The 10,392-nt window shown below is 37.8% G+C and overlaps 1 protein-coding gene across 1 annotated transcript; it reads right to left on the bottom strand.

Annotated features, from left to right (window-relative positions):
* Positions 1-1,561: 1,561 nt before the first annotated feature.
* LOC311289990 (lactase/phlorizin hydrolase-like) lies at positions 1,562-8,493 on the bottom strand. Its single transcript, XM_084408272.1, has 12 exons — positions 8,090-8,493; positions 7,361-8,006; positions 4,983-6,539; positions 4,259-4,527; positions 3,861-4,151; positions 3,545-3,743; positions 3,220-3,422; positions 3,030-3,136; positions 2,798-2,929; positions 2,141-2,364; positions 1,818-2,054; positions 1,562-1,708 (listed from the first exon to the last, which is right to left on the bottom strand). The coding sequence occupies exons 1-12, from the start codon at positions 8,459-8,461 to the stop codon at positions 1,581-1,583; spliced, it is 4,365 nt and encodes a 1,454-aa protein (XP_084264398.1). The 5' UTR covers positions 8,462-8,493; the 3' UTR covers positions 1,562-1,580.
* Positions 8,494-10,392: the final 1,899 nt, after the last annotated feature.

The raw sequence follows: 10,392 nt of genomic DNA, 5'->3' as shown, positions 1-10,392 counted from the left end.
GTGATACTCTTAAATATTAAATTAAAATCGCCAGTAGGTGGCGGTAAGTCACTGTCTTTATGAGTGAGCCATCGAGTCATTCATTCAGTCAGTAACGAAGCAAGTGGCTGTATTTATGACCGGGTCATTGAATCTTACGATTCGTTCAAAGCCACAGATTTGTTCACGAATCACCGCTGTGTGCTGCAGTTCTGCTATGGCTTTCATTTTAAAATAGAGCAATAATAGCCTACTGACAATACTGTTTTAAATGTAGTACGTCACTTAATGTTATCCTTTTGTTTGTTGAACTGTTGTATAAAATCAAATGTCATATTTGAAATGGTGTTGATATTTGGGAAACATTTCCCAAATTCTTGCTCGTATAATATGATCAACATTAAAAACAATAACTCACACAGGTTATGTTTTAGTATCGAAGAGAGTTTTAATCTTAAATATCAATGCAAAGTCTGTGTCTATATTTGTTCTTCATGCTAGTAAGTGTTAAATTCCAACTTTTACAAAGGTATATTGTCGAGAACAGCACTAATGTACTACGATTTGCTGGCTTGTGTCATGTAGCTATTTACAGCATTTTAATTGCTAGAAATACATGCTTCATTTTATTTTAAAGGGACAAAACGCGTTGGCCTAGTACTTTTTGTCCCTCTGTGCTATTATAGTTTTTCAAGATGGCGGAACTACATGGAAGCCTCCGTGGACCTACCCGTCCCATGTATATAAAGATAATAAATTCTTTGTTTACGAGGATTAGTATGATCATTGGCATAGGTATTTGTACACCATTGAGGGCATATTTATTAATACAAATATTGATTTTAGATAATAAAATACCTAAAAAGCTACACATAGTCCCTTTAACTAAAATATGAATAAACATACACTAAGAGTGCCATCCTTATTCCTTTACACCACCGGTACAAAAACCAAAGATGCAAATTATTTGTAGTTCTTTTATTTTTATTTATACAATTAAACATATATGGACTCAAATAAAGCCCAAACATACCTGTAAAGACACAAGGCATTTTTAAATGTAAAATAGGGCATGTTCATAAGCTAATGCTAGTAGAAGCATATACATTTAAACAATCATGAAAAATCTCAATACAAAATACATTCAAACATGTCTTTAATTATTAATTCAGGTTACCAAAGCAGTCAACTTTAATTAGATTAAAATGGCAGCATTACCGTAGCAACACAACTACCGCACTGATTGAGAGTCACTAATGAGTGTCCCACCAGAAACAAACTCTACATACTGTAGTCCTGGAGAGAAAAGTAGTTATGAAATAAAATAGTTAATAAAAATCAGAAAATGGTTGAAATACTTATGACTCCAGTCGTAGTTAAGGATAGCTCTTCATTGGTTCATATCTTCACTAATCACATGTTAATGTTGAAGTTACCAGTAACATTTGATTACATAAAGAATCATTTCTTGTTTTTTTTTTCAGCTTTATGAATTACATATTTTTTTTACTTAATTATATTTACACAACTTGTAAATATAAGTAATTAAATTTATATTTCTATATATGTATATATATTAAGACTTGTAAAGCACATTATGTTCAGAAATTGTCCGTTTTATGAAGGTTAATGTGTTCCTCTACTGGACGTTTTTTGTTTCTTGTATCAGCATCAGGACCTGACACTTCCGAAAACAGCTCTTCACCAGGAGGTGGTGCAGGATTAGTCTCTGTAAACCAGAAAAGACTCAGTTATTTATAGACAGACAGACAGACATATATATATATATATATAGATAGATAGATAGATAGATAGATAGATAGATAGATTTATTGTACCTTCAGGTTCAAGGATCTGACATTCATGGGGACTTTCTCCTGGGCTAATGAAGCCATTGCAGGACACTATTTTAGCATAACTCCAGACAGATTCCTTAGGAATACGTGGTAAACTGGGATCTGATCGATTTACATAGAAAAGGCCAAATCTTTCTTCAAAACCCGCCGCCCATTCCACATTGTCCATTAGGGACCAGGCAGTGTAGCCACGGAGGTCCACACCATCCAGCAAACACGCTGAAAACAAACAATAATATTAATAATGCATGGAAAAAGCATCACAGAAATCTTTTGTTTAATGCTGTCCTTTTCGATCTGATTACCTTTCAGGGCCTGATTGATATAGTTCTTATAGTAGTGGATACGGGGGACATCATTCAGATCTATTGGCCCTCTTTCTGATACACCATTCTCTGTTACGTAAACAGGAGGGTTTCCATACTCATCTTTAATGAACTTCAGAATTTTACGGAATCCCGCAGGATTTACTTTCAACCAGAAGGATCCAGATTCCAGCCATGTACGATCTGATACAACTCCTACACCCCTGGAATAGATGGCAACATAATTTAACATTTTATTGCAGTATGTAACTATATTATTGCCAAACTCTTACAAAATGTTGTGTCAATACTTTATCTGCATACATACATTGTATTGCATATCTGCTCACTTATAATATATAATATCTGCTCATATATCTTCAATATATATTATAAAGGAAATCTCAACTGCGTTATAGTATCTTTACAAAAAGTAAACTATATTATCGCACAGCGATAATCTTCTAAATGTGTCTAAGGCATAAAGATATTTTATTCATGAACACTATAATTTTCTGTAAAGCTGCTTTGAAACAATGTGTACTGTAAAAAGTGCTATACAAATAAATCTGACTTGACATAATAAACATTGATGTAGGTTTTAAACAAATTGGACCTGACACAGAATGACTTTGCCGAATAAAACTAAAAGGCTACCTGTCTGCATCATAGTCCTCGTAGTCTTTGTAGTCCAAGTAATGGGTTAAGACAGAAGTGTAGTGGTTGAATCCAAAATAATCATGAGTCCCATTAATCCTCGCTACTTCAGCAGGGGTAAATTCTGGAAGCCTGATAGATGTGAAATGCAAATGTGAAAGCATTTATAAGCATTGAAACTTTTTAATACAAAGCTTTAAATTCCTCACAAAGAAGATAACATATGAATTACCTTGATTGAGGTCGGCCAGCCGCTAAACTTCTCTCTCTAATTCTGTCTTTCATTAGATCACTGTAATCTCCATTGAACACAGGATGAGCAAACCAACCCAGCATGAACTGTTTCAAGAAGAGGAGTGGCTTATTGTGGATTTATGCACATGGTTACACACTGTTCGTATGGATGAATCACAAATCTGTACCTGAAGATAACGCACGGCAGCATCCACGTCTTCCTGTTTGTATGGGTTTCTTGCTTCAGCCCAGTCAGAGTTTAGAGTGATGCTGATAACGCCACCATATTTTGCACGATACTTGTCATTATATAGATGCCAGGCCTCAGCATGAGCCTTGAGGAGGTTGTGTGCCGCAACATATGGTGCAGTGGCCGGTCTGGAATTTATACCTGGACACAGATAGACCATCATCAATAACCTTATTTTGCATTATTAGCTGTGAACACAGAAATTGGTGGGCTTGATTACATTTAAAAAAAATTAAAAGTATCATTTTAATGGCGAATGATACCTGGTGCCATAGTTCCATGGCCATATCCTGCCAAAGCAACAAGCAGGGGTTCATTTAAAGTGATCCAGAACTTTACTCTGTCCCCCAGACTGTTAAACACAACATCAGCATAGTCTCTGAACCTATCGACAATAGTTTCATTCTCCCAGCCACCAACATCCTGGAGTGCTTGTGGGAGATCCCAGTGGTACAAGGTCACCTGCCAGATCAAAATGATTAATAGACTGTCAAAATTTTTTACATTTTATTTTATTTTGTATTATTTAGGCTACCAGAGTGCATTTCTAGCATGCAAATTATTTAAAAAATAGTCTACCTGTGGCTGGATATTAGCTGCCAAAAGTGCATCCACAACCCTATTATAGTAATTGAGTCCAGCTTCATTAATGTTCTTGTTTGTTCCATCTGGCATAATTCTGGGCCATGCAACAGACATCCGGTAGTGGCGGACCCTCAGTTTTTTTATATTATTGACATCATCAGCGATCCTGTTGTAGCTGTCACAGGCAATGTCACCATTGTCATCATTAGCTATTCTTGAGGGAGTGTGTGCATATTTGTCCCAAATACTGAGACCTTTTCCATCTTTTCTCCAGGCTCCCTCTATCTGTGGTGTTAAAGCATAACATGAAACATATAATTTTAAGCAAATATATGATTTAAAAATATATATCAAATATGATTAAAAATTGAATTTGTTAAAATGGATTGTACCTGATATGCAGCTGTTGCTGTGCTCCACATAAATCCCTCTGGAAAATGTCCATATAACATTTCTTCCTCCACTGGCAGTGGAAAGCCATTATTTCTTATTATATCATAAAGGAGGTGAGCTGAGCGCTTTGGAGTTCTTGGCCGATTTGAAAGTAAAAAGTTCACATGGTGAAGTCCATAGCTAATATAGTAGCCATTTAGCCACTCAAAGGAGTCCATCAGAGAGCTTGCAATATAACCCTTAATTCGTACTCCATCCAGGTTGTGTGCTAAAAAGACAATACGTGTAAATGTGTCAAATGCACAATTTAACACCATTACAAACATTAAGCCATTTTCACTAATACATTTTGTACAATTTGTGTATTCATGAGCAAATAATTTAATGCAAAATTTCCACAGGATTCATAGGTGCAAATACACTTTTTTTCTTTTCTTTTTTTTTTACTCTATGTTGCTGGATCTGGATTGTTCTAAATGAGGGAGTGCATTCACACAGCTAGCAGTATGAATAAATTACGCCTAAACCATGTCCAAAAAAAGCTTTTCATAATCATATTATCATATATAATATATATACATATATATAAATAATCATATTATCATATACTATATATATATATATAAATATGTAATGTATTTCATGATTTCTGCATAAAAACCTTTATCAGCAGACAAATACGTGTGTATGCACTGTCATGAATGAGAACTATAGTTAACATACCTTTAAGAGCCTCATCAACATAGGTCTTAAGAAAGAATATGCGATCAGTGTCATCAACCGTCATGGCAGGGACTGTAGCCACACCATTTTCTGTTATATAAATCTCAGGGTCTCCATACTCTTCCTTTAACCAGTTAAGAAGTCTCCTGAGTCCCCAAGAAACAGCCTTCTGGTCATTAACGCCAGTATTTTCAGAGCCATCTGGAAAGTTCTTCTCAACGTCCTGGTCAGTCTGATAAGACTCAACATCAAGTATGCTGGTCACATGGCGCACGACTTTGGTTGTGTATGTGTTAATGCAGAATACATCAGCTGTTCCTTGGATAAAGGCCTTTTCTTCGTCAGTAAAAGAAGGCAGGCGGGATTCTGTCAAGCCTTGAAGTTCACTCTTGTTGCCAACCTGCCACTTCATGGCATCAGGGTAGTCACCATTTTTAAATATGGGATGTGCAAACCAGCCTAGTTGGAACTGAAGGGCTCGATCAGCTGCCACCACCTCTCGAGGGCTGTTGACGTCCAGGGGTTCTGCCCATTCAGCGTTTAGACTAATGGATACCAGACCTCCTTGCGATGCCCTGTATTTCTCATCATAGGTGTGATAAGCTTGTGCATGAGCTTTCAGGAGGTTGTGTGCAACCCTGTATGGAGCATCTCCAGGTTGGTTTACGTTAGGTGGAATCAGACCTAGTCCATATCCGGACCATGCAATTGTCTGGGGTTCATTAAATGTGATCCAAAACTTCACCCTGTCTCCAAATGTTGCATAACAGAAGTCACAATAATCATTGAATATGTTAATTAATTCTGGGTTGTCCCAACCGTTGATGTTCTGTAAAGCCTGTGGCAGGTCCCAATGGTAGAGAGTCACCATGGGTGTGATATTGTTTGCCAAGAGACCATCAATGAGCCTGTTGTAGTAGTCCACACCCTTCTGGTTAAGAGAAGATTTTTTCCCACTGGGAAAAATTCGAGACCATGACAAGGAGAATCTATAAGTCTTCAATTTTAGGGCTCTCAACATGTATAGATCCTCATCTATTTTATTGTAGCTGTCACATGCAACATCACCATTGTCATTGTTTGGGATCATACCAGGTTTTTGAGTGAAAGTATCCCAAACATTTGGTCCTTTTCCATCTGCATTCCAGCCACCTTCAACCTGATATGCTGAAGAAGAGACACCCCACTGGAATCCCTCTGGAAATGTTCCATAGTGATAAAGCTGTCTGTCAAACTTGGTCTGAGGGGAGAACTTTTCCCAAACAACCTTGGATTTTGAAGGAACTTCAGATGGTGGCAGACTAGGAAGTTTTGTGCTCTCAATTTTATTTCCATAGATTTGCATCTTAGAGCTTGCTGGAGTCTCAGCAAATCCATTATGCTCAATCACCTTTGAATAGTAATATGCTGATGCTTTGGGGATTCTTGGCCTGTCAGGATCTTCAAAGTTCACATAGTGCAATCCAAATCGTTGACTGTAGCCTTGAGGACCCTCAAAACCATCCATCAGAGACTGGACTGTAAACCTCTGGATGACAACACCATCCAAATGCACAGCTGTAGTAGAAAGAAGTAGTTAGTAGATAGTGATCTTGTATTACTATATAAAGTCTGGATGTTAAGGTTTGGCAAGGGTTTTGTTACATTGGTAGAAGATTGTTTTACGGTCAGTCAGTGTCAGATCTGATGTTGTTGGTGACCTAAAACTAAGGTCTGTAAAATTATTGCAGAATCTAACATTTTCATATATTTTCAGCTCCCTGAAGGATTCATTATTCCCAAGCCAATAAACACCATGTTTAGTGTATTATATTTAAATAATTATGATTTTTGGATAGACAAACCTGATTCCTTCAAGTTTACACCGTTAAAAGTCTTCTCAGGGTGCAAATATTTTCATACATGGCCCATGAAGTTGTAAAAAATATAACATTTGTAGATGTGGGTGACATTGGAGCCTTAATTACATCCATGAAAAGACAAGAACATGTTTTAAGCTTAATAGCTCAAATGTGATGTTTAAGTCCCTGTTATGATCAAAAGGACAGTACAATATTTTATCATCTATCAGTATTGACTAACTAGGAGAATCTTGAAACTGGCTTAAAAGTAGGTCTACACGAGCAATGTTTCTATGCAAAAAATATGGCCAACAAACTTTTTGAGATATCAGATACACTGCTTCCCTATAAGGCATTTTTTGGCCTCAAAATAATAAATACTTCAAATATAAAAAAATTTGTATCTCTAAGAAATACCTTACAGATCTTAGATTTAGGTCACCAACTCTCTGATTTCACACAAACTGACCTGTTACCACTAAAAAGATTAATATAATCATAGTTTTAAACACTGACCAGTTCCCTTAAAATACTTACCTTTCATTGCTTCATTGATGTAAGCTTTGAGATGGTCGACACGCTGAATGTCATTGAGCAGATCACCATAGTACTCAGTTGGCATTCCGTTTCCTGTGATATAGATGGGCACCTTTGTGATGGATGTGTACTCTAAATAGATGTAGTTCAATAACCGCCGAAGCCCCCATGGAACAGACTGGATCTGGTCAGAAGCTGTGGAGGGCCATGTGGGGTCCGCATAAGCCTCGAAGTCCCCAACATTATTGGGTCCAGCGTCACATCTACCCAAGCTCTCACTAATCAGTCGGGAAGTGTAGTGATTAAGTCCGAAGAAATCAGCTGTGCCTCGGATTCTTTGTTTCTCTGCCTCAGTGAAGACGGGGAGTATTGCCAGCTCTTTACCACACTCACCTTTCTTTTTCTCTATTTGTTGCTTCAGCACGGCTGGATAGTCACCATCTACAAATATGGGGTGAGCAAACCAGCCCAGCTTGAAGTTCAAATAACGCTCAGCTGCTGCAACATCCTGATCACTTACGGGATTCCTTGGCTCTGCCCAATCGGAGTTAAGAGCAATGCCCACTTTTCCACTGTACAGTTTCCTGTAATTATCATTATAAATATGCCAAGCTTCAGCATGAGATTTCAGAACATTGTGGGTCACCTGTGAAAACAAGCAAAGCATTGCCAATATATACTTCATAAAATCATAAAATAGATGGTACTTTTTCAGATTGTCAAACACACCTTGTAAGAGGCTATTATTGGGTTTTTCATACTTGGCGGATGTTCCCCTGTTCCATACCCCAAGTTGCTCACTACCCAGGGGCTGCCGAAAGTGATCCATGTTTTGACTCGGTCTCCATAACGAGAGAAGCAAAAGTCAGAAAAGTCTTTGAAAGCTTCCACAATAGAGTCATTAACCCAGCCTCCTGAGTCCTGCAGAGCTTGGGGAAGGTCCCAATGATGCAGGGTAACAGTAGGCTCGATGCCGGATTGTAGAAGTGTGTTAATCATCTTGTCATAATAAGCAACCCCCTCGTCAACCAAACTTTCTCTGTGTCCAGTGGGGAAAATGCGAGCCCAGGAAATTGAGAACTGATAATTAGGTGCCATCATTCCCCTAAGCAGATACGCATCATAGTCCACCTTATGATAACTATCACAGGCCAAATCAGTGGTCTGTTTGTCAAAGACATGACCCTCATGGCTAAAACGATCCCATATAGTCTCACCCTTCCCGTGTTCAGCCCATCCACCCTCCACTTTGAAACTCTCACTGGAGACGGACCATTCAAAATCAGCTGGGAACGAGCCACTCAGAAACTCATCACGCTCAGCTTCGCTTTGACTTCTGAATTTCTCCCAGACCTTCTGGTATGAGATTGCAGAAGCTGATTTCTGATGGACAGGAATCCTGAACTTCTGTTGCTTTGCATTACTGGAGCTCAAAAAAACAGTCAACAAACCTAAAGAAAGAAATCCCTCTAGGACCTTCATCTTGTCAGTTGCAAGTGGGGAAGAGTGGGGAAAGCTCTTTATAACCACTACGGCTGTTATGTCAGTTATACAATCAGTTATACAAGAGTGTCAATTATACAATCAGTTATAGAGTTATGCAAGAGTGTCACTTATACAATCATATCAGTTATACAATTGTGGAGTTTAACTTTAATCCAACTAGTGATACAGTTCATGGCAATCATTAAGGGTGTGTTCACACGTGTAGTTCGGTTTGCTTGTTTCGATTGGTCTGGACCAAAAAAATAAATAATAGTGTAGTCTTGGTCCTCTTAGTGGTCACACTGTTGTTTTAACACAGAACCTAAAGATCCCGAACCTAAAGGCATAGTGATATGTTCACAACCTGATTGGTCGGCTTTTATTGCGTATATTTTGTGTCGGAACTTATCAAACATCCAAAGCAATGCTGTGTGCTGGGATAAATGCGCTCATTGTGTCACAAACATTTGATCTGCCGGGAACTTATCAAAATATCAGCTGTGAGGAGACGCATTTCTGATACCTGTACCGAACTGTGATGGGTAACTATGACGAGGAAAAAACAGGAGTGCTTGAGCATTCTGTCCTTTTTAGAGTCGCATCTTGTGGCATCATGTCCTGTTTTTGGTTCGTTTACATATCTTTGATCTGTGTTGCGTTCATATTTCATTCAAACCGCACCAAAGTTCGTTTGGAAAGAGAACCGAGATCCATCTTTTCAGCGATCTCAGCCTGCTTGTTTGGTGGCACCAGGGTTCGGATGGCAGCGTTCACGATTATTCAAATGAACCGCACTAACAGAGCAATCGCACCAGGGTCGTTTTAATTTAACCAAACATGCCAAGTGTTTTTTTTTAAATAATGGGTTCACAACAAACATTTTAAACAAGTCTCAAAACCCCCCTTTTTTTTTGTCCTCACTTAAACATCCACTTCATTAATCTTTAAAGAAAACCATCCTTTCCATTTGTCCAAAACTTGTTTTCAAATTTCTTGTCAAGTAATTGTGACATCCATAAGTGATGCCTATCAAACACACAAAGGAGATCACAGAATATACAAATATATTCAGTGCGTGAAAAGATATTCAATCTTATCCAACAAACCTTATCTTGCAAAATCGATATTCAAGTACCTAGTTCTAGAGTGACATAAAGATGTTCACAGGTGGCTAGTGGATGGATTAACGGGACGCAATGTGGCAGATTCTACAGTGAAGCTCTCAGTTGCTTAAGCTGATTTATCAATTTAACAAGAAATGGATACATTCAACAATACTGGTTGATCAATAAAGCTTTTTCCATGGTTGATACGGATACCAAAATCTAAAGAGACTTTATGAAATAATTTATTGATTTTCTATCTGAGTTAGTACTGGCTGCAGATAAAGTCTTTATTATTTGCTGAGCCATGAAGATAATGAAAAAGATGCATTGATTTTGGCATTTATAGACATTTTAAACTATTGGGAGTTAAACAACACATGTCAGAACATTCTCATTATGGTAATCATACTTTAGATTTAATGTGGACACATGGAAAATATA

Source organism: Rutilus rutilus, assembly GCF_951802725.1.
Source record: "Rutilus rutilus genome assembly, chromosome: 4".
Taxonomy (NCBI): Eukaryota; Metazoa; Chordata; class Actinopteri; order Cypriniformes; family Leuciscidae; genus Rutilus; species Rutilus rutilus.
Note: the sequence above shows the minus strand (reverse complement) of the source record. Positions and strands in the feature narration are given on the sequence as shown.